Raw genomic sequence first — 24112 nt, 5'->3', positions numbered from 1 at the left:
GACGGCAATATAAACGGCTTTTCCTGGACCTGGGCCACCGAGCCCCTTGGGAGCACAAGGAACCTGCAGGAGTCTGGCCACTGGATACCAACCGTCTACAGCAAATGCGAGGGGGGACAAGGGGGGAAGGAAAAACAAAAAAGGGGGGCGGGGGGAACAGGTGTTGCAAAATCGGACTGCAGTCGATGTGCCCTGCAGATGCTCCTCCAGCCACCAAATGGGCTCGTACCATCTGCTCAAGAGAAAAACAACCGGACTTTCCCAAGCAGCAAAACACACAGCAAACCTTACACACCTCCTGTCTTTAACCAACAGCAAAGCCGTTAAATAATCAGTGAATTAAGACTCCAGATAGTCCAGCATCACCCTTGGGGCCTCGCAGCTGGCGTGAGAGCGTGGTCCGGCCTTGCTGCTGCGTGCCGCAGCTCCTTGTGCCGCAGGCTCCCGGAGCCTTCCCACCTTCCCTATGGGAGCCTCCAGGTTTTAGCGGTCCCTAAACTGGTGATAACCAGCGAGCAAACGACAGCCATGTGCCTCAGCCAGATTCAGGCACCTCGTTTAATAGAGAAGCAGCCTCAAGGCAGTTAGAAACGCGTTCAGCTGTGTGCCTGCCTGGCAGAACACGGCACTAATTGCTTTAGCGTTAAACCGCGGGGTTAGTGCGGGGGACTGATAGCCAAAGCGATACCATGTGCTTCTTCAGTTTGGGAAAGAGTTTGCTTAAAATCTGCTCGTGGTGAGCTTGAAACCTCTGCAGCTTCGGGAACCCGGGAATGAAAAAACCTTGAAAAGATGAGAGAAATACAGAATAATCAAGCAAAGCTCTGAGGCAGTCACCGGGGCAGCCTAGAAACTCATCCCATGCTGCCTGCTGAAGTCAGCCGGACCCCACAGCATGCCCAGCTACCTCCCTCGGCATCCCCCCCCGGAGCCCACCCTTCACCCTGCCCACCCGGGCACCAGCACCCCCACCCCAGCCCCCCAGCAGCCCCGATGAGCCCCCAGCCTTGCCTCGGCCAAGCCCTCCCTGGATGCACCTCCGAGGGTCAGAGATAAGCTGAAGGCGTTTGAACCCCACAAGCTTGTGCAACGCCCCGTAACCCAGCAGGACACAAACTGGAGGCTGTCTGGTGTTACCGAGCCATAAGGCTTAGCCCTCTGCTCAGAGAACAACCTGACTCCCCGCGCACAGATTACTGCTAACCACAAGCAAGGTGAAAGGATCTTTAATGTGTTTGAAGTTAATATAGCACGTTTGGTGGAATTACATCTTCATAAAAACGCCAGGGCACGTAGCTGATGGCACGCTTAAAACAGAGCATTACACGATGCTCTTGGAGGTACTTCTGTGAGACTTCTTAAAAACTTAAATAACCTTGAGTTAATTGATTGCCAAGGGCAAGGCGCTCCAGAAGGAAGACAGCACCTCTGTGAACGTGTTAATTACCGAGCGCTGAAGCTCAGTGCCGATAAACCGCACTTCTCTCTGACGAACTTGTCTGCCTCCAAGAGCCAAGCCCAGCTCCGCAGTCAGGTTGCGCTGGCATGTAATTAAGCCTCACTCGCTTTAAACAAGCAGGTGAGGGGGAAGGAGGCTCTACCGAGCCACCCGAGCAGCCCTGAGACCCCCCGGGCGCATCCCGCCCCACCGTACCGTGCATGGCGTGCCGCTGGTTGGTCAGCAGCTGCGCCAGCGCCCAGAACGCATCCTCTTCGTTTAGGTACATCAGCAGGACGGCTGCGATCTGGCTCATCCCCTGGCAGTAGCTCACCTCCTGCAAGAGCCGAGAGAGGCACATGTGCCGCCAGACCCCACCGTGATGCCTAAGCTGCGGGAGCCGGTCAGGCTGCCTGTGCTTCCCTCTCCTCGTCCAAGGTTTGGTCCAGTTTCAAGGTCTTTTACCGTTTATGCTCAAATTCACAGCTCCCGTAGGTCTACAGCATCCACCACGGCACTGACTCACAGAACCGTTTGGGTTGGAAGGGACCTCAAAGATCACCCAGTTCCACCCCCCTGCCACGGGCAGGGCCCCCTCCCACCAGCCCAGGTTGCTCCCAGCCCCGTCCAGCCTGGCTTTGGGCACTGCCAGGGATGGGGCACCCACAGCTGCTCTGGGCAGCCTGGGCCAGCGCCTCACCACCCTCTCAGGGAAGAATTTCTTCCTAATACCTGATGTAAATCCGCCCTCTTTCAGTTTAAAGCCACCCCCCTTGTCCCGTCGCTACCTGCCCTTGTAAAAAGCCCCTCTCCAGCTTTCCTGTCGGCCCCTTTAGGTGCTGGAAGGCGGCTGTCAGGTCTCCCCGGAGCCTTCTCTGCTCCAGGCTGACCAGCCCCAGCTCTCCCAGCTGCCCTCACAGAGCGGGGCTCCAGCCTCTGCCCATCTCTGTGGCCCCTCTGGACTGACTCCAGCAGGTTCTCCAGTGGGAGGTGGGAGGTTGCAGGCAATGCCCCCCACCCCTATCAGCCCATTTGAGCCTGGAGGGCGAGGGACAGACACCCCAACATAAGAGGTGCCTGCAGCTACACCAAGGAAGAGGGGCTGAGATGACAAACAGCATGTGGCTCCTGGATTCCTTCAGCCGCATAAGCGCTGAAGCAATTAAATAAATAAATCCGGTAACCATTTATCTGGTCTGAGGGAAGGCAGGGTCCTTGTTTCCTTGACTAACCCCCCCGAGCATCTTCTCTGCTTTCTGGGGTAACTGTCCCCTCCTGGAGATGGAGGCGGTAGGTTCAGCTGCTAATTTAGGCTTATTCTGCCCATGCCCCTTTAGCTAAAAATTACTGGTAGGCTGTAATAAATCGGTGTTTCCAACAAGGATGCCATTCAGCGTACGACAAGGAGTCAGAAAGACGACAGACCTTCTGCCGAGAGGCTAGCCCTGCCGGAGAGCCGAAGGGCAGTCCCTTGTCCCCTGCTGACACTCACCCAGACCGCATCTACCAGATGGCATTTACCAGGTGACAAAACAGACAAGGGAATGAAACAACTGCGCAAGGAGCCCTGTGCTGACGGCGAGCCTTGCAGCTGTCTGTACAGCCAGCGTGAGGATTTAAAATTGGAATTATGACTGGCTAAACGCGGGGGTGTAAAGGCATATATACACAAACATGCATGTATACACATATATAAACTTTATATAAAGCTTTTTAAAAATCTTTAGAGAGAGATATATATACACACACACACACAACATATATAAAGTGCAATGCTCTTCACTTTAACAGGACTAACGTACTACTTACGGTGTTATAAACCGAGTATGCTGACAGGACATGGAAGAGCGCCTGCTGCCTGGGGAGAAAGAAGGACATTAAAGCACCCAAGCGTGGGGTCTCCAGCCTCGTGGGCACACCAAAGAGTGCAAAGGTGCTGAGAACACCCAGCCAACTGGTCCTGATGCCCTTTTGCAAGGAGCAGGGCTGATGGAACCAGAAAGTGCCTTGGTGGGCACAGGGGATGGGAGCTCTTCCTTCAGGGGGGTCACCAGCAGCCTGCTCCATCAGGGGGTCTCCCACAGAGACACGCATGTACCCGCACACCCTGTGTTCAACACCCCCACGCCTTGGGTTTAGAGTCGTGGTGGGATTTTAATAGACTTGTAACCACCCAGGCATCGGGCATGACATACCCTGGGGGACAGCACTGCCACCGTTCCATCAGTAGGCTCCCTCCTCCCTCCCCTCCTTGCCGAGGGGGTCAGCACCGCGCAGATACGCGGCGCAGGCTTCCTCGCAGACCGCACGTCTGTGCCGGGCAGCCAGGTGTGACTCACCCAAGTGACACAGCCACTCTGTCAGACCTCTCCAACCCTGCCGCCCGCCCCATGCCAGCCAGCTCCCCACAGACCCACCCCGCCACCCCAGCCCTGGCTCCCTGGGGGACAAGGCACCGCAACAGGCTGGTGCTGCGCTCAGGAACCGGGGCTGAACACAGTTCAGTGGAGAGAGACTCAGCAGCCCAACACCTGGGGGTCGTACCGTGTGCTGGTGGCTGGTGGAACAGGGAGAGGTGGCTCTGCTCGGAGCCAGGGGGCTGGTGGCCACTCCACCCCACGCACCCCCAGCGGCACCGCTGCCCGTGCAGCCACGCGACGCCTCCCGTACTCACTTCACTCCATAGCGATCCCGAAACATGATGTGGTTCCGGAAGGTGCGGTTGACGTCCAAGTCGATCTGCTTGATTTCCGACGAAAGGCTCTTTGCTTGCTCTTTCATTTGCTGGAAGGGAGAGGAGCAGACAAGAGGAAGGAGCTGGACACCATCCCAGCCCACACCTCCTGCGCAGGGAGAAGACACGCTTCCCACTGCCGGAGCGGCACCGAGCCACAGCACCAAAACCACGGCACCAAGCCACGGCACAGCCACCGGGGACACTGCCGCCTTGCACAGAGCCACGGCAGAGCCATCGGGGACACTGCCACCTTGCACAGAGCCACGGCACAGCCACCGGGGACACTGCCGCCTTGCACAGAGCCATGACACAGCCACCGGGGACACTGCCGCCTTGCACAGAGCCATGACACAGCCACCGGGGACACTGCCGCCTTGCACGGCGAAGGGGACAACCCCATGCTTGCACGCCACGACGCCAGCAGCTGCCAACCCAGCCTTTGCCCTCTTGCAATGCAGATACTGAGTTTTCAGAATCTAAAGCCTTTGCAACTGAATTCAATTCTGATTTATTTTGACTTCTTCGTAGTACCCTGTCTGGCTGTCATAAAGCATCAAGACCTCTGTTGGTGCCCGAGGAATGATGCACCTCCCTAAGGAACCAACAAGCAGATGTATGCGCCGAGTCTCTGAGCTTTTCACAGGCTCAATCATAATAAAGTCCAAACTTACGCCAGACTCTATGAAGTGATCTCCAACTACTACTTCCCCTGAAGAAGAAAATTATCGTAGTTTTAAGGAGCTTCCGCTAGAAAAGCTGTGCTGGGGTATTCCCTTGGACTGGCGCAAATGTTAAGGAACTGGCTGAGTCCAGAACAGAAACTGACTTCAAAGCCAAGAATGCCCATGTTCCCCCCATGCAGATGAAGGATGTTCCCCCCATGAATCCCCCCAACACAGATGAAGGACTGAAGCCTACTGCAACAAAAGGGAATTCAAACCAAACCGAAGCCCACCCCAACCAGCTGTGCCCTCAGACTCCCAAGCTGAGGATGCTCCATGAACGAACCCCACTGCAGTCCCCTCCGTAACCCACCGCTCAGCCCTGTGCGTGCGGGCAAGGACCATTATCTCATCCCACAGCCTTTAGGTACCACTGGTGATCATGCCTTCCTCCTCCAATACCTCCAGGGTTAACTGCATTAATAAAATACATTTTGTGACTGTCTCAGGTAGCCTGAGATCCAGCAGCAGCTTAGGGACAGCGGAGATGAGCCCAGGCTCAAGACCCTCCTTGCTCACACAGGAGACAGAAAACAGCACATCTGCACAGATCCTGAACCATCTCCAGCAGCTGCTGTCCGACCAACGCCTGTCAGCTTGACACAAGGCGCCTCCAGGCTGCTGCTGACCTCCCGAGGTGGCCACATCAGCTCTGGGGAACATCAGGAGATCATTAGCTCCCAGACGTGTCCAGCACAGCACAGTCACGGCACCTTGGGAATATTAACTCCAACCTTGAAAGCAGCGGTTTGGAGGAGGAACGGCGCAGGGGCTATTTTGAATTATTGCCTGCACAGGATAAGGGAGGATAAAAGTGATGACAGAACAAAGATCTGATGAACCAGATCATTTCCCTGCTGTAAATCCTGTGCTCCCGGCATCCTATGGCTCCTTGCCCTCTATAAAGCAGGCAGATTACCCGAGACAAGATGACTGTTCATATGCACCCGGTCACTTCAGTGCAAATTCCCCTGCTAAAGGCCCTCAACAACACAGAAGCCTGCCAAAGACTGTAAACCTCCCGACTTTAGGCTTTTTTTAATCACTGCACCTGAATAGCAGGTAGGTTGCACAGCACTTTGCCACTTCCACGCACCCAGGAGGCTTTATTAATTCCGCAGGTGGTAAACAAGAAGCCCAGGATGGGCTGTTGTCCTTTTTCCCCCTTGTTTAAGTAACCTGGCCCACAGATGCCCTGCCAAGCTCGTGAGCCCTGCAAGCCGGTGGCAGAGCAGAGGCTGGGAAGCTGGAGGTCCCATCCCAAAGACCTTTTCCAAAGCGGCAGATAAAAGCCAGGATGCCTCCACTCTGCCCCCCCCGCCCCCAACACGTTTCTCCTGTCCACCTTCTCAGCTCTCCTCAAGCCCTCTCAGTTGTGGCTATAAAACCCCGGGGAGGGCAGAGCATCACACCCACGCTGAAACCACGGACGGTGGCACCACGGACAACTGAGCTGCCATGGCCTTGAAGAAGACTCGGGGACTTGCACAGAGAGGACTTGGAGGACAGCTGGGATAAGATGAAGCGCGACGGAAGCAATCGCGCTGGGCTTTTTAATTGCATCACTCCAGAGACGACAAGGACACAGGGAGCGAGGCAGCCCACGTGGCTGGAAAAGCAGCTCCTCCGCCAGCCTGAGCACAGGGGACACCTCTACAGAGGGAGCAGTGGGTATACAAAAAGGAAAAATTGCCCAGCACGTGCTGGATGGCACGCTCAAAACTCACGGCACACGCAAAAGCCAGGCTTTTGTGCCATGGCTCACGGCCAAGGAGAAACGGGGTGGCCGTGGGACCAGCCCCCCCAGGACGCAGGGCTGGGGGCTGAGGCTTAGTCCCTTCTTGAAAGCAAAAGCCCTCACACCCCGGAGCTGCCCTGAGCCTCGTCGGGAGGAAATGAAGGGCGAGCTAATTACTGGCGGCAGCTGGCACCAAAGAAGAGGCAGATAAAGACGAGCTTGCAGGGGGGCTGCACCAGCAAAGCCTCTTAGCCCTGAAGCTCCAGCTTAACGCAGACTCCTCCGGAGTGCAGAGAAACTCCTGGTGACTTTCATTTGTCTGGATCGCTCCCCTGCCTGCGCAGCACGGCTTCGAGGGAGGGAGCGCGATCAGCAGCTGGGAGAGCTTCGTCACCTCCGAGAGCTTCGTCACCTCCGCTTGCTGCCCGGAGCCCAGCCCGCCTGCCCCAAGCCCTGCATGGGTTACTCCATCCCAGCAGCATCTTGCAATTAACATCTACGCTCCACTAACTATAATGAGCCTTAGCACCATCCTGCTCGATAGGCAGGGATTTTTAGAAACACCTGCTGGAAGCAAGACTTGCCCTCCTGCCTCCAAAATGTAACCGTCTCCATCGCACCCTGATCCCTGCCTGGGTACGTGATGCAAAATAAATCATTTGGGGTACCCGCAGCCAGCACCTCCCCGCGCCGGGGTACCTGCGGCCGCTCCGCATTGCTCCGGGGAGCTGCAAGTGGTACCTTTGCTGAACTCCCCCCTCCCTCCTCCCTGCACTTTTCCCTAAGGATGCAGCAACTGCGATCCAGCAATTTTTGCTCGCGGCTTCCAGCAGAGTAAATGGAAGCAGGCTCTTAGAGAAAGCAGCTGGCTAGCGTGCCGAAAGGCTCCAGCCTAACACAGACAGGGCGATAAACGGTTTATACCCTCTGCATTTTCAGTCCTCGCTAATTCTAAGCCTTTCCTCCTCAGAGGTCGCCGAGTTCACCGACAGGATCGGACCTCACCAGCAGCGCACATCGACATCGTAGGGCGGCTGGCACACCGCTGCCCTGACAGGGAGGACGCAAGGGCCGGGTGCCCCCCTGGCCCTTACAGCAGCTCCGTAGGGACCCTATTTCCCTCCTGCCCATGTGGGTGGGGATGGAGACACCTGCACCCACCCGACTTGCCCCAGCTGGTGAAGCCCCACCAAACCAGCCTCCCCATCACCTTGCTCCCACAATCTGCGCCAGGAAGAGCCCCTACCTCATATTTTCCTTCGTTCTCCTTCTTCATCTTCTCAACGTCCAGCAGAAGCGACCAGACCTGGCCTCGCACCTGCAGTGGGATCCCTTTGTACACTCGCCGGCACATCTGCAGGGAGGGAAACGAGGTTAGCTGGTCCTGCAGAACAGATTTGCTCCACAGTTTGCCGCTGTGGACCACCAGCCAGCTGAGAAGGCACCCAACCGAGCACTTCCCCTGCCTGCACTGGCAGAGAGGGTATCGCCAATCTGATGGAGGAGCTGAGCACCTGTATCCACCAAAGACACCTACTCAGCCAAAATTAAGCTGCACCTCATGTTTTTAACCTTACTGGAAGAGCTGGACACAGACCATCCCCTTTATACGTGGAGACAGCTCAGGTGCTTCACAGCAGTCATGTTCTGTGCACACCAGCCTGCCCCCAGGCTCCTCTCCAAGGACCAGACACAGCATCCTTGGCTTTGAAGCTTCTGATCTGACCTAGCATGGCTGTTCTCACCTGGATCCTCAGGGACTGAGAGGAAAATAAATTTTTCCTTGGAGAGGAGAGCTCTGACCATGAGAGCCACAGGGATGTGTCCACTGGAACTCTCACGGCTTGACAAGTGGCAGAGCAGACTGTGGGCTACACCAAAGGCTCTACCTGGGATGTGCAGGGTGCTCCTCCAGCAAGGAGGGGGACTGGGGACAAACATGCATGTGCCCCTCCTCCAGTTTCCACATGTTCACTACATCTCACAGATGCCTCTTCTCTTTTCTCTTGTCATAAAGCCCTCTCTCTCTAAAGAAACTACTAAATTTCAATGGAAAACAGAAAGAAGAGCTTTTGTTCCATCCCTGACTTCTCCCATTAAAAGAAAAAGCTTCATAAAAAAAAAAAGAAAAAAGTCTCATTTCTGAATATTTTCCACTCTTTCACTTGTCCAACCCATGAAACGCCTTGTAGCTGCACGACAAAGGCAACTGCCCACGCCTCTGGGCCCCCGAGGACCGCGGGCTACGCTGAAGGACCTGCTGCATGTGCCCAAGCTCCAGCTGTGGAGGGGATTTACATTGTGACACAGACATCCCTTGGGACCGGGCGACTCCTTGGGAGGGGACAGAGGTGCCAGATTCCCTGCCATGGGAATGGGCTTGGCGCTGAGCAGAGCAGTGCCCCACTGGGCAATCAACTGGAGCTACTGGTATTGCCTGGTACAAGTGCATCCGACTTCCTTCAAAGTCCCTCTTTTTTGTTGGGTTTTTTTTCCCCCATAGGGGGTTCTTCTTCACGCATTTCAGGCTGATTCAAGGGCTACAATTCACAAGGCAGCATCCATACCCTAGCACAAGGCTTTCTGGACGTGGTCCTGCTGCATTGCCTTTGCACCTCTTACCCCGAACACCTGCTCCTGTTACCCTTCCTTTACGACCCCTCCTGCATCCGCAGCTTTTCCCCTTCTGGCTTGATTTTGTAATGCCAGCCTACGTACAAGGTTATAAACACCACAGCCATGGCACCGAGCTGTCACACACACCCCCCAGAGCCCCGACCCCGGCACAGACCCCGGCACAGACCCCTGCTCCTCCTCTTGTCACCACCCGCACCGCAGCGCTGCGCCTGCTGAGTGCGACCCACAGCTGCGACGGCTCTCGTTCCACGGAGCTACTACCAGGTGAGACAGGAGATGGGGCTGAAGTAGACAGATTAAGGGATAATGAAGAAATGGCACTGCTAGCACGGTCAAAATAAGTATATAGAATAGCTACGTAATAAATGGCAAGACCACCATGTAGTACTAGGAGAGCCAGGTGTGTGTTAGAACGCTCCTCCTCCCCATTACGCTAAATATTTCAGTATTTCTGCTGGCACAGAAAGTGTCAGTGTGATGGATCCCGATCCCGTGAACACCATTGAACATTTACAGCCCCATTCTCAGCACCTGACAAACGCCTGCTCTGCTCCAGGTGCTGCTTCACACCTGATGGTGCAATGCATAGCCAGGACCATCCCCTACAGAAATCCTCTGCCTGCTCCTGCTCTCTGCTCCGTACGCACCAAGTAAGAGCTGCCCCTGAAAAAGCATCTCACTACCGAGACATGCCCATGGAAGGCCACCACCCATCCAACAGCATCCCACGGGACATCACTCATTCACTTCCCGCACGCCCAGGGGAGCTGGTCCTGTTCCTCCGAGCGCACGTGAGGAGCTTCTGGAGGACAGCAACCCACGCCGTGCCGGACAGCCCCATCCCCACGGCTGAAGGACCAAGGAGAGGAACAAGAGATGCCCATCCCGCGAGGGACATTAAACCAGGACACAAGAAGCACAACGTGTCAGGTGACACAAAGCCACATAGTGAAGCGCGTCCCCAGAGCGGTGCTGGCGAGGTGCCCACAAGTGCTCCTGACTCCATGGAGCGAAAGCTGAGACGGGATCAAGAAACTGGAGTGTGTACCCACTCAGATAAAATCACCAGTTCAGAAGAAATTATTTATTTCCGACAGATTAGGAGAGACTGACTGACAGCCGCTGAGGTAGAAGATGATGCTTAGCTCCGTGGAAAGAAAATATTTTTTTAATTCCCAGAGCTGGTATTATACTTTAATGAGTGCAGCCCTCACTGGCAGATAGTGAAGGTCTCTTAATGATTTTCTCCGCATGAGAGCATGGCAGGAACAGGGGAGTTACAAAACGCATAGAGACGGAACTGAACTGGAATGCCTCCCTGCTCTTCATCCCAGGGCTCTCCTCCTCCCACCGCCTCCAGGCGTGAAAGTGCTAAACCCTCGGAGCCGTGAGTCACACGCAAGAAAAATGAACAATTTTCCTTCCTCATGAGACTTGAAGGCAAACGGGGAAGTTTATCACCACAAGGAGCATTTACACTGTGAGGAACTGATGGAGGGAAGGTAGCAGGTGACGGCAACTCCTGCTCCGTGTGAGAAGAAAAAAACCACCCTTGAGGTCACCAGCTTCTGTCTCAGACACTGCTCAGCCCTCGTCGGTGGGAAGGGAGTGACCTTGTGCTGGGTTTCGCCATAGGATCATCTTCCCTCTTAGGGCTGTAACACATGAAGCTCACGGCACGGAGGCCACCGTCACCCCATCCCCACCTCTCCCCTCTCCAAGCACTTTTTTTCTAGTAGATGGGATGGGGAAGACTCTAGAAGCCCAGAGTCAAGCTCCATCTTCCCGCATCAGAGCCCTCCTGCGAGAAGCACCCAACCAAGTGCTCCAAGTCTTTCATTAGAGAGGTGGCGTCGCTGCCATTAAACACAGCACATCTTTTCGCAGTAGTTGAGACACGGGAAGTCGGGTTGTTTTTTTTAAAGCAGAATCTACACGTTTCAGCTCGCTTCCACGTTTTGGGCCTGTCACTGTTAGCTTCTCAGCTGTGTGCGTGCTCCACCAGGAAGAGGCAGCAGGAGTAATGCCCAAATTCTGGGTATGCGTGGCATTCTCACTTTCAAGCCTCTCCATACGCCCACCACCTGTCTCCAACACCTGAAGTGGGGGGCAGCCCCCCTTCTTCAGTTCCTTTAGGGCTCAAGGAGTGGTCCTTCTGGAGAGGAAGGATTCCTTCACTTCCTCCACCAGTGATGCACCAGGAGAGCTGAGCTGTGAAAAACTTCACCCTGGAGAAGAGGACCTGTTTTTTACAATGCGATTTACTCCTGCGATTGATGACGTGGCCATGCAAGACACTTGGCAGCCTGGACCCTGCTGTACATAGCTTTTTTTCCGTATGGATACCAGTTGCTCCCAACTCAGCTGCTGTCCCTGCAGCCGGAGCCTTGGCTACGCCGGAGGGGCTGCTAGCCTGTCTGCCGGGGCTCCGGCAGCAAAGCAGGGGCAAATTAAAATCCTAAAGCTGACGCGTCATCAGTGGGTATTGACATTTATTACCAGGGCTGTCTCTGGGGGAGAGGACAACGCTACCTGCCTTTCCAAACGGCAAAGGCAGCGGCAGAAGTCACCCTGCAGCTCCCAAGCGTAACCCCCTTTCCTTCCCGTGGCACTCGCAGGCAGACCTGACTTCAGACGACCCTCCACGATCAACGCCTGCTGGCTCTCCCCAGCGCCAGCGGATTATTCACTCCTGGGGGTCAGTCCATACAGATCCCCGATTCATTCTAAACCGCTTTGCTGGCATGCACTGGATTAAGCGCCCTGCACTCCCGTGACCTCAGCAGAGACCAGGCTACCCCTGTGCACAAAGACGGGCTTTGCCTAAAACCCAGACGTCTCTGGCCAAAGACATCCCTCTCTAAAGGTCCTGTCCCACGCGGCCAGCAGCAAGAAGCAGCTTGTGAACGACGCAGAGGTCACATCCCCTTCCTAGGACCGGTCTGTCTGGCCGAAATCAACTTCTTTCAGGGCTACGATGAATAAACCGTCCCGCTGTCAGACCGCACGCAGCACAGCCTCTTTGGTCTCCGCAAAACCACGCTGCCTTAACCGGGTCGGTTCTGACACGGCACCCATCGTGTCCCAACCTTCCCAAGCAGGGTCAGGTTGGGATTTAAACTCAGGTTTAACACAGCCGTGAAGAGGACAGCGACCACCCCAGCCTCCCCGTGCTGAACCCCGAATTACACGATCGAGCCCTGCGTTGCAGGCTGGATGCACCTTAACTCTGCAAAGCAGCGTGGTCCTTGCATGGACTCCTTCGGTTTCGTACCCTTCCCCTTGTGGATGTACAGCCAGGGAAAGGCACCATCGCACCAGTCTAACCCCATCCCTGCCAGGAAATCGTGCTGCTGTCACTTTTTGTTGATGCTGCTGCTGAAATTAAATCAGATCGCTATGCAATGTGTCTAGAGCAGAGATGGAGACAGATGTGATGCGGTGATGAGCACAAGGAACCCCAAGGCAGCGCTCTCATTAAGATAATCCTATCTGTTGCTCATCCTGACACAGGTTGTGCCAGGAAGGATATTAGGCATAGCCGGGCCATCCTGGGCTGGGGACTGTAGAAGTCCCTCCTCTTAAGGGATTTTTCAGCTTTTTTTCCAATAATCTGTGACAGCCCCAATACCCAGACCACAACCAGCAGCACACGGGGAAACAGAAAGCAAAACGCGTTGCTCTCTGGTGACGGTTCGTGCCAGGGGGCTCAGAAAGCTGCTTTCTCGCCCACTGATGGGCTCTGGAGCCCGTGCCCAGGATGGGTACACAGAAGCTGAGCCAACAAGCCAAGCCCCCACCAGGTACCAAGATACTGCAAAACACGGCAGCCTGCTGGATAAGGCACGAGTCCCTCTTCATCACGCACTTGATACGGTCAGCTGTCTGCCAGCCCCAGCACCTGCATGGGGACTTGAAAGGCTGGCCCTGAAGACCAGAAAGTCCCAGCCTAGAAAATAAGATGGGTTTGTACATCACCTGAGCAGAGCCAAAGTCAGGGCAGCTTCCCTGTGAAACTGCCTGGGGTTCCTGCAACAGGATTTTTTTCCCTCTAATCAAGCACAGTCTATCAAAATGAACATCAAAAGGAAGGTTCCTGTCTTCAGCAGAGGGTTTTTTCAAACATGACATCCTAGTCTTTGTCAAAATAAGACAGAGCTGCTGTCTTGTGACACTTGGGCTTCCATCACATCAGTGAAGTGGCAAAAACAAACCCGAAGCAAACACGCAATGCAGATGTGACAGCCTGAGTGCTCAGAGAGGGAACAAAATCAACCCACTCCACTTGCGAAAAATCAGATCAAGGGCTTGTCACGTTTACTTTAGCTGGAAAAACAACATAACCACCTGAAGGGCACGACTGTGATCCCAGCAAAAGGGCCCTGAAACGCCACCTCTGAGCTGCACCCAGCTGCTGCAGCAGGAATCTCTGAGCAGCTTCCACACTCCCAACACAAGCGCATGGGGGTGCACACCCAGGCGAAGGATACACCCTGATTTTATAATTACTTTTTTTTAAAGCACTTTTTTTTTTTTTTACACCTGTAAGGGCCTTTGCACGTAACACTGTGCGGCTGCTCCAGTGCGCAGACCTTCCTGCCAGTGCTTGCACTGGTGCAAGGCAGCGGGGTGGTGTTAGGCTGGATGGGACTGAAACCAAAGCTCCTTTCTACTCCCTGGGGTCACCAGATTGCTCCTTCCCTGCGTGGAGCCAAGCGCTGCTTCTCCGTTTGCTGGGAGCGGGGACGGCCTTTTCCACCCCCACCCCCCGGCACGGGAACAATGCCGCGACTGTGCCCAGGAGCCACCGGCCATTCACAGGCTGTTATAAATAGCATCATTTATCCCATTACAAGGGTTCTGTCATTTTCTGACCCCGAGTCCCTCAAAAGCCACTTGCTGGTCCAGCCCCCTCACCATGCAGCAGACCTGAGCGACATCGGCTGCCGCATGGTTAACACACCTGCTAATTATCGGGGTAAATCCAAGACAGACCAGGACCGCTGCTGCTCCACACGCCCCACGCCACGCCTGTCCCACCAGCTGACCCAGGCAAGCCAAGGCATGCTAAAACCACCCATCGTTACCTATCCTAAACATCCTCCAGGACCTGAAGGGATTCCTTGCACTCCGCTGGAATTTTTACCCACAGGGCCACTAATCAGTTAGTGCTAACTTCTAATTAGAAATACCAAAGCCGCAGGAGAACCTCCGTTTTTGCCCATGAAGCAGCACCGATGAACAAGATAATTAGAACCACCCCGAAGCGAACTGAAGGATTATAAACCCCCAAAGCCCATCTCCACCCTATCCCTGCTGTAACGAAGATATGATTTGGGTTTTTTTTTAAAAAAGGACAAGATTACAGCTGGTCTTTGCTGGGGGAACCTGGCATCACTCTGGATGGCCAGGCAAGGGGGATGCTCTGCTCGATGCCCCCCTGCAGCTTTGCAGATACCCTCTGCACAACCTTTTAACTGGGCTCAAGTTTCTCCTGCAAACTCGCAGCGGGAGCTGGAAGCAACACATCCCGACGCCGGCTCCTCCTGCCCAACAAGGGGGCTGCAGAGGCCACGGCGACAGGGGGGTGCTGGGCTTCAGCCCTCCCCTGCACCCAGCGCCGCAGCACAGCAGGTCAGGCTAACGTTCCTGTCCTTACCCAGCAAGGGTCCTGTCCTTAGGTTCAAGGGAGTTTTCTTTCAAGAGGTTTGTCATAGGAAGACGTTACAAATAGTAGGTATTAAAACCAACTCGGTTTTGCAGTGGCGTTTGGTGCAGGGTTTGTTTTGGACACCAAACCAAGACACAGCTTGACGTCCCCACCCCTGATTTCCACAGAGGAGCGCACACGATCTAACACCTAAGGGGCTTTTCGCGGGCACAGCTAGGAGCAGAATACAAAATCTAGGTCGTGTCTGGTCAAATAACTCTCCCTCCATGAAGAACTACGAGGAACATCAGCTGGACCATATCAGTCGCATCTCCTGGGCCATCCCCAGGTGGTGGAGACACAGAAGCGACCTGCGGCGTGTGACCACCCCTGCTCTGGGGCAGGGACCCAGCTGGGCACACGAACACCTCTGCTGTGCTCCTGCTGGCACGGGAAAGCAGAAGCACAAACACGCCAGCAGCATTTAGGAAACCGTTTTTAAAACCATACCACTCGGAACAGGACTTTTCCCTCAACTGCAACTTCAAGGAAAGATTAAAGCTTAACGGGTAGAATTAGGCGATATTTTCCAGCAATCTCTGGTTTCTCTATCAGCTTTCCAAAAGCCTGGCTCACTGGAAGGTTGCACCACGCCCGCCCCTCCAGACACGTGCTCTTTTCCTCCTTACCTTGTCACTGTTTCTGTATTTGCCCCATTTCTTCAGCATCTTTAGCCACTTGTCCACACGTTCTATTTCCTGCTGCTTTTGCTGTTGCAAGGGGGGAAGAAGGGAAGACGAATTTAAGAAAAAGAGCCCCAGAAGATATCTCCTGAAAACACAAAACTTCCTTCTCTTTAGGTTCAAATTTCAATGCAGAGACTTTGCATCAGGGAATAATCCAAAGGTGTCTGCAGGAACTGGTAATCTCAGCCCATGGTAACTGAGGCAGAATTGGCAAAAATAATGAGAGACACAAGGCTTAACACAGAGAAAGCACTTCCAAGAGGAGGATTGCTTGACAACAAAAATCTCTGCAGGTTCGGCTAGCCTCAAATCGTATCATCGGATCAGACTGGCAGAAAGGAGATGCTATTTAGCCCCAGCTAACAAGATGCTAACAGAGGACACGCTCCCAGCCCAGGGAAGATGAGGATGGAGATGGCTGTTACCTGCAATCCCCTTTTTAAACCGCAGCCGCTGAGCACTGTGCCAAAGCAGAGGGAAAAGCTCAAAATTGCTTTAAAAGGTGCAATTTCAGTGCAGCGTGGAGGGGAGGTGCACGACCCAGCAAAATAAAAGCTCCGGCAGTTGGACGTTGTGCAGAGCTCCCACCTCCACGCGAGCAGCAGCGACCAGTGGGTGCTTTGCTCTCGTTTGCACATTTGTCCCCTCACAAACCGTCCCCTCCCCAGCTGGTGCGGTAAGGATCTGACAGCCATGACAATATAGCAGCTCTCACCTTCTCCTCCAAGGCGGTACGGCTCGGCAGCTCCTGCTCACTGGAAAAGCAAGGGGTCACCAGTTACTCCATGGGCTAGGAAGGGTGCGGAGCAGCGCGGGGTGCTGCAGCTGGGGGACCACCTTGGCACCCGAGGGGATATGGCTGAGGGGCTTCGTGTGTTCCTATGGCCATCCCTGACGAGGAAGAGGCAGGGGAAGCACTGGCCAAAACCCCACCATGCTACGGGAAGCTGCGAGGGGTGGTCAGGCACTGGATGTCTCTGGAAATCCTGGGCATAAAGCTCCTTCAATACACACATGACCAGCAATTAAAAGGGCCCGGAAGGAGGTGCAGATTTCTGGGCAGCAGTTGCTTCAAAACCCCCTCCTGCACACAAAACACCTACTATTATAGCTTTTTGTTCGGATTTGCAATAAAAATAGTTCTTTTACGCATTCTCCCCAGGTACAGGGCATGCATTTAATTCACCCGCATCTCATTTAGGATGGGGATTCCCTAAGGGAACCGAGGACAATCAGAAATCTTGTCTTGTCCTCCGTCTCCCCGAATCATCAGGTGCCAATGCCAGAGCCTCTTCCCACCTTCTCACGCCGGGCTTGCCATCGGAAACCATTCCCGAGCCTCGCCTCGCAGCAGATTCAAAGCCTCAGAGAGTGTTTGAACACGTGTGGTCGAGGGAGGAGGCACATCTGGTCTCTCCTCCCACATTTGGGATCGATCCATCCAAGCCACAGAGCGGATTATAGGCAAGACAGTGGGTCTGCCACGCTTGGCGCGGAGGGATGCTCCGCACAGACGCGCGGGGCAGGGGGAACAGGAGCGGGCAGGAGGACTTACTGCAGGAATCCAAACCGGTCTGTAACCTTATACAGCGTGAAATCAGCATCTTCCCACGGGTCAATCTGAGCTCCCTCCTGCCGGCCCTGAAAGCACAACGGACACCCGTGAGCTGCCCCAGCATCAGGAATGCCCCAGTACCTGCATCCCACTCCCCGTGCCCCCATCCCTCCCTCCCTGCACGCTAGAAGGCATGGAGCCAAGAGCCCCAAACCTGCTCTAAAGAGACAAAATCAACACAGGCAAGAGAAAAACGCAAAATCCAGCCTATCCAGCTTTCCCGGTATGACTCTGCTACCAGCTGGGAAGGGCCATACATCAGAGAAACCAGCGCCGTCGGGGATAAGCCGTCCCGGTGTTACGGGAGCACTGAAGCACTAAAAGCCCAGGACCTTTCGGTACCTGCGCTGAGCACGCATGAAATCCATGAGAAACTCGGGATGCGGTGAGAGGGGATGTGCCAGCAGAAGCGGGCAGGGAGAGCTGGCACGAAGCCTGATGGCATGAGGGTTACTGGGGCGACGTCTGCAGGCAGGCAGAAGTTCGTATTTGAAGTATTCCTAACGGATTAAATAGCTACAGCCTTAGCCAGCATTTCAGGGAGAAACTCGAAGTTGGTACCTTCTCATACTTGGCAACGATCTCCGCTTTTTCCTGAGCTATTAAAGACTCTATGTCCTTCTTCATGTCAGAAGCTGTAAGGCAAGAAAAAAACAAAAAGGGGAGGGAAAAGAAGGTAAGTATACAGCACAGGAATTAAATTTTAGGAAAGTGCTAATAGAAAAAGGCTTTGCTGACAACTTCAGCTTCCAGCTGTATCCCACAGGTAAAATCAGGCTGAGGGTGGAAAGCCCTTGCACGGAGCTTGCACGGAGCTTGCACGGAGCTTGCCGGCACGCTGTGCGCCAGCTCCCCGCTCTCGGCATGGGGACACGCCGAATCTGAGCAAGGGGGAGGCATCTCTGCCGGGAGATGAGGCGCCATCCCTCTGTTCTTAGGCACACACGTGCCTGTACGACAGACACTGTGCTTTCAGACGCAGACCGGCACACCGGGCACAGAGCCCTGGCGCTGCACGGGGCACTGCAAACCCATGCAAACCGCGTGGGGCTGGCAGCAAACCACCACGCTCTTGCCCCAAGCTATGGATGTGGAGCCTCCGAGATGCTTTGTATAGAGGCATCTGAAGGCAGATTTAGCATCGAAGGAGAAACCAAAGAGAAGGTTTTGCCTGCTGAAGCGTGCACGCAACAAGTGAATTGGCCTCTAGATGAACACCTACTATACGCACCCCCAGAAGAAAAACAACACGGCAGCAAGATGGCTGCAGAGTCTCACCTAACCCGAGATGGACCAGTCTTGGTCTGAACAAGACCCAGTCTAGCTCCCCGAGGTCCGTGCCCACTGCCTCACCTCGTCCCACGCACGTACACATGAGCAAGGTAACTTCCCAGGTCAAACGCAGCTTGAGCGTTGTCTTGCAAACGCCCAGAGGAGCATCCTCCCTGTCAAGCCATAACCCGCTGCTTCACCACAGGAAAGGCTGATCTAACACCAGGAGGGGAAAACACGGGCAGGCAGAATCCCCAGGGAGCCACCGTCCTCACGGGAGGCTCAAGGAAGAGAGCAGAGGGAAGGTCTGCTGCATCCTTCTCCGAAACCCCAGGGAGTTGCGGCCAGCCCAGCTCAGACCACGCAACGGCCACGGCACCAACGCCGGTGGCTACGGGAGGGATGCTGCCACAGCTGGGTACCGGCCACGGCAGCGGGGACGGGCAGCAGCGGGGACGGCCTCACCTCCACGGCTACACATCCTCCTGGTGCTGCCCTTCCCCAGTGATCAGTTGCTTTTTTTTTTTTTTTTTTAAAGCTTTTTTCAATAGTTTTAAGTTTTTTCCCCACGCTCCCGCTACGAATTATAACCCCCCTCGGTGCAGACAGGGCCAGCACTGGGAATCACGCTGCATTGTCACCGACACGGTGCTGTCCCTCAGGGTCCTGCCAGCTCACCGCAGGTCGCAGGTAGATACTATGCATTTCAACAGCAGCAAGGCACAGTAATCTCAGTCCACAGTTGCAAGCAGCTTAGCATTTGGAAAAGTTCTTGGAACACTGAAGAGTAGAAATCCTCTTAGAATAGCTTGCTATAAAGGCAGACGGCGTTTTGCCTGCTCTAAGGAGGTTTTGCCTATTGCCCTGCTGTGAAAAGATTCAGCAGGGTTGGGAAAAATCTATTAAAAGCCACCAACACAGCTTTAAAAATATTTTCCCCACGGCCATATTACAAATGATCCAGTGATTTACTCGGAACATCTGAAAGTTAAACAACTTCAATAACACAGTCCAGAGGTTTCTTGTAGAGCTTGAAAGGAGCTCCCTGGAGCATCTGGGATCCCCCGTAGCAGAACAGACTTGAAAGCAGACTTGAACAGACTTCATAAGAAACGACAAAATTTGGAATATAAAGAAGAGCAGGTTGACTCCTGCGTTGCATCTAAAGCTGGAAAGTAACTCCTGCGTCGCTGCGCTCTGGTCCTTTCCCAAAGCACTGGTGCCCACCTCCTCGCAGAGAAGAGGAGCACCGCGACCCATGGATAAACACTGTCAGCAGCTGCTTGAGAGCAAGGTTACTCCAAGCTGCTGCTGCAGCTCTCTGATGGACACCAGGAGCCACCCTGACTGCCCTCCAGGAGGAACCTGAAGGGTTCTTGTAGAACATGCTACCCCAGCTTCTGGCTGAAGCTGCATCTCGCCGGCAGCACTTGGCATGGGGTGAGGCAGAGCAGCCAAAGGCATAGCACTGGGGACGAGCTGAAGAATGTGGGTTTTCCTTCAGCAATTAATAAAAATATGGGGGAGTCATGACGGGCATCAGCGCTGTCTCCAAGGATCAGCCCACTTCTCTGCACCTTCAGACAGCTGTCAGTCATTATTTGTCTCATCTTACCAACTCCTTAATGCAGCCTGCTTGCTGCCACCGTGTCGTTCAGGCACGGATGGAGGCGGCTGGGAGATCCACCTTTCCCTGACTCTTCATTCGGAAAGCAGCCATCGCTCCCAGGCGCCAGCAGTGTGACAGAAATATTAAAGCACACGCAATAATCAGGTCTACCAGGGCAGCTCTGCCACAACACAGCATCAGCCACCAGCACCGGCATTTCACCGCGTCACACTCATCTATGCAGACACCAGGGAAAAGCAAACTCTGTAAATTCACGGCAGGAATAGGTGTATCCTTCCCCGTTATTGACTCCACAATCAAAACAGAGCAAGGATAGAAGTATTAAAGTACATCTTGTTGTCTTATTTTTCCAAGCTGCAGCTCTTATATCGAACGTTCCCATTAATTTTGCTCATTTTTCAAAGCAGCAAGGTCTGAGCAACTGTCTCATGGCGTCACCTAATGTATCTGCATCTTCTCCTTCTCACATCTTTCTTCTGCAAAGTTTAACTCAGATGCAAATTCACTCCCCCACTTCTGACATTGTTTTTTGGTTGTTATGGAGACAAATAATTCAAATTAGGTCACAGAGTCACAGACGGGTCGGGGTGGGAAGGGACCTCTGGGGATCCTCTAGTCCACCCCCTCCCAAGGCAGGGTCACCTAGAGCAGGGTGTGTTCAGGTGGGGTTTGAATGTCTCCAGGGAAGGAGACCCCACAGCCTCTCTGGGCAGCCTGGCCCAGCGCTCTGTCACCCTCAAGGTGAAGAAGTGCTTCCTCACATTCAGAAGGAACCTCCTGTGCTGCAGTCTGTGCCCGTTGCCCCTTGTCCTGTCACTGGGCACCGCTGCGAAGAGCCTGGCCCGTCCTGTCGGCACTCGCCCTGGAGAGATTTGTGTGCATCGATGAGATCCCCTCTCAGCCTTCCCTTCCCCAGGCTGGGCAGGCCCAGCTCTCCCAGCATTTCCCCATACGGGAGATGCTGCATGCCCTCATCACCTCTGCAGCCTCTGCCAGCCCCTCTCCAGCAGCTCCCTGTCCCTCTGGAACTGGGGAGCCCAGCACTGGACGTGGCACCCCAGATGTGGCCTCACCAGGGCAGAGCAGAGGGGGAGGATCACCCCCCTCGACCTGCTGGCCACGCTCCTGATGCCCCTCAGGATCCCACTGGCCCCTTGGCCACACTGCTGGCCCATGGGCAACATGCTGCCCACCAGCACTTCCAGGTCCTTCTCCACACTGGTGCCTGGGGCTGTCCCTCCCCAGGGGCAGGACCCTACACTGGCCTTGGCTGAACTCCATCAGGTCCCCCTCCGCCAGCTCTCCAGCCTGCCCAGCTCTGGCTGAACAGCAGCACAGCTTACTGGTGCATCAGCTGCTCCTCCCAGTTTATATCACCCATGACCTTGCTGGGGTGTGCTGTCCCCTCACCCAGGCCACTGGGTCATAAGGTGACCAGGACCTGACCCAGCAGTGACCCCGGGGAACACCACGAGCCACGGGCCCTTTACATGCTGCTGAAAATACACCTGTTCTGCGGGCTGGAGAGAAAAAATAAACTGTACGTCAAGTTAAATGGGCTGTTTTTCAAGATATTTATGAAGTAGAAATTATTCTGAAAGTCTCTGACCACACTCTGGAGTAGAATAACCGAAGGAAGAGCGCCTTGGTAGCGCGGCAGGCTTTACACCGCAGGGGCCATGGACCTTCTGGCACCCGAAGCCTCCCTGCTGCCAGAAACACCAGACTGGTGCGCAGGAGCCATGCCCGGCACGAGCACGCTGGTTTTCTTTCTGCGAGAACAGCGCGAGAGGCCCAGTTTAAAGAAAAAGCTTGGAAAGGTTCGCTGGCGGTGGGAAGGATGGGGAGGGCAAGTGGCTGCACCGGCCTCCGCGGAGCCCAAGGCTGCTTTTTGGAGCGCAAAGGCCGTGCTGTGCCCCACCAGGCGATGCTCAGAGCACCCTGGAGGTGTGACAGCATGCAGCTTAGCTCTGTGGCACCCAGAACGCACCCGGAACGCAGGCACTGAGTGCAGGTATGCCCATTATTTAATTCCCTGCATATCTGAACACCAGAGTAGTTTGACACCACGAAGTTACAGCATTCGCTGGAGGGAAGTGACACTTTATGTACATGAAAACTACCGAGACATCTATTTTCTGCAAAGCTTGACAAAACACATCATGCTGCGCTGATATAAATAGGCTGCCTATACATAGGCACAGACTGTACCTGCCACGCACGCTTCTCCATATACCTATATAAGATCGGAGGCTTTTTTTCATTATTTTTTTTTTTTAAATACACCACTAAAATTACTTTCTTAAGCCTGCCACCTAATTTTCTCCTTTGAGTACTCTATTCCCCCAGCAAACAGTTTTGGGTTTTTTCCCCCGTGACAAACACACGAGGTGAAGCCACTATGAACAGGAATGTAAGAGAACGTGAACCATGCAAGAACGGTATTAGATAAATTTCCTAGCTATAACCAACAGAAAGCCCCAAGCCACGCACACTTAAATTCAATTCGGAAACCAAGTTACCGACTAGTTCCTTTGGAAAAGAACAAGTTGAAAACTCCCACCATCTGTCCCCTCACACTACAACTTGCAGCTTCCAGTTTACGACTTTGGGAAGTAAAAATGAATCCCAGCAACAGTAAAGCTAAAGATGCTTAATGGCGCCACACGGTACCGCCTACCCACACGGAATGCCAGCAGCAGCAAACCTGAAATAAAAGCTCCGAACGGTGGATGAGGGCAACTTTCCAGAAATTAATTCACCAGCCGGGATCTCAAGTACCAGCAGCGGAAAGAAAGCGTCTGCATCAGAAATCCCAGACTGGGTGCAAACCCTAATATCCATAAATCAGATTTACCATTACAACCCTCCAGCAAAGTCCCGTATTTTTCCCAGTCAGACGCCACCCGCTGCCCCACGTGGGGTGGCCCCTGCCGGGACCAGCCTGGCCGGGCGCGTGGGAACCTCTGCCCACCCGTCACCCACCGCATGTTGCGAGCCTGCTCGCCGCCCAGAAGAGGAACCAAGCGTTCCCACGGTATGGTGGCAGCGCTGCTCGTGCCACAGCGTGGGGACACGTCCCCCGTCACCCCCACCCATGGAACGGCAGCTCCTGCTTACCCTGCCGGTTTTGCTCCCTCTGTGCCGGCACCTGCAGAAGACAAGGATGCTGCCACCTCTTTCCAGAGAGGTCACCTGCCAAGGCTACGCCTGCAGCCCTCTGCTCGCCACCAGGCCCTCCCCTCCTCGCTGCTCAATGTATACAAACCAAGGACAAACTCCCGCTTGACTCCACCACGACGCGAGACCCGCACGCAGGATTTAATCCACCAAAACTGCAAAACGGTCTGACTGGAGCCCAGACATCAGAAGCCCAGCTGATGGGGGCTGCAGAGGGTCGTGGGTGGTTGCACATCAGCGTGTCTTGGGATGCCCTCCCAGAAATTCACCGCAGCCATGACTCCAGACCCCACCGCCCCCAGCCCTCCTCACAAAGCAGTTTGGCTGTTGCCACCTTGGCCAGTAAGCAGCTTCCCAGCCTTTGGAACAGCTGCGGTGATGCCACCAAGCAACTCACCTGAGACAAAGCTGCTGAATTTTCCGTCTCTTCAAGCCCCTTCCACCTCCTTATGAGGAAAGCACAGAAGTTGTACATGCCTTTACGCTGGTTTCATGTGGGTTTTACATGTCAGGCTGCACTAGCATTGGAACTGTATTGCTCAACTTCACTTTGCTGCAAGGTGAACTGTAGATCCGGTGTCACTTGGCAGAAGGGCTTTTGAAAACGAAAGTATCAGTAAAACCTCCTCTTTTTTAGAAAATACAGCATAGCATCACGTTCTCAACCTCGGGCTGGATTTGGGGATATTCTGGAACCCAATCTTTAAATGTTTTATACCGTAGAGAAGCATCTCTGCAAGCCACTGG

General features: G+C 54.4%; 1 protein-coding gene across 9 annotated transcripts in view; it reads right to left on the bottom strand.

The window, feature by feature from the left end:
- LOC308070858 (TBC1 domain family member 3K-like) overlaps window positions 1-24112 on the bottom strand; it is an 82394-nt gene that overhangs the window by 8362 nt on the left and 49920 nt on the right. For 6 of the 9 annotated variants that reach the window (XM_080405500.1, XM_080405502.1, XM_080405503.1 and 3 more), the window contains 9 exons: window positions 17845-17918; window positions 17224-17309; window positions 16384-16423; window positions 15612-15692; window positions 7882-7989; window positions 4113-4222; window positions 3248-3296; window positions 1655-1775; window positions 689-783 (listed from right to left, as the gene is read on the bottom strand). In XM_080405500.1, coding sequence (XP_080261626.1) covers window positions 689-783; window positions 1655-1775; window positions 3248-3296; window positions 4113-4222; window positions 7882-7989; window positions 15612-15692; window positions 16384-16423; window positions 17224-17309; window positions 17845-17910 — 756 coding nt within the window. In that variant the 5' untranslated portion in view covers window positions 17911-17918. Of the gene's footprint in view, window positions 1-688; window positions 784-1654; window positions 1776-3247; window positions 3297-4112; window positions 4223-7881; window positions 7990-15611; window positions 15693-16383; window positions 16424-17223; window positions 17310-17844; window positions 17919-18561; window positions 21048-23042; window positions 23672-23762; window positions 23961-24112 lie in introns of those variants that run through there. The other 3 variants (XM_080405501.1, XM_080405497.1, XM_080405498.1) reach the window with 3 other exon arrangements.

Source organism: Falco punctatus, assembly GCF_963210335.1.
Source record: "Falco punctatus genome assembly, chromosome: 10".
Classification (NCBI taxonomy): domain Eukaryota; kingdom Metazoa; phylum Chordata; class Aves; order Falconiformes; family Falconidae; genus Falco; species Falco punctatus.
This window is presented reverse-complemented; position numbering and strand designations above follow the sequence as displayed.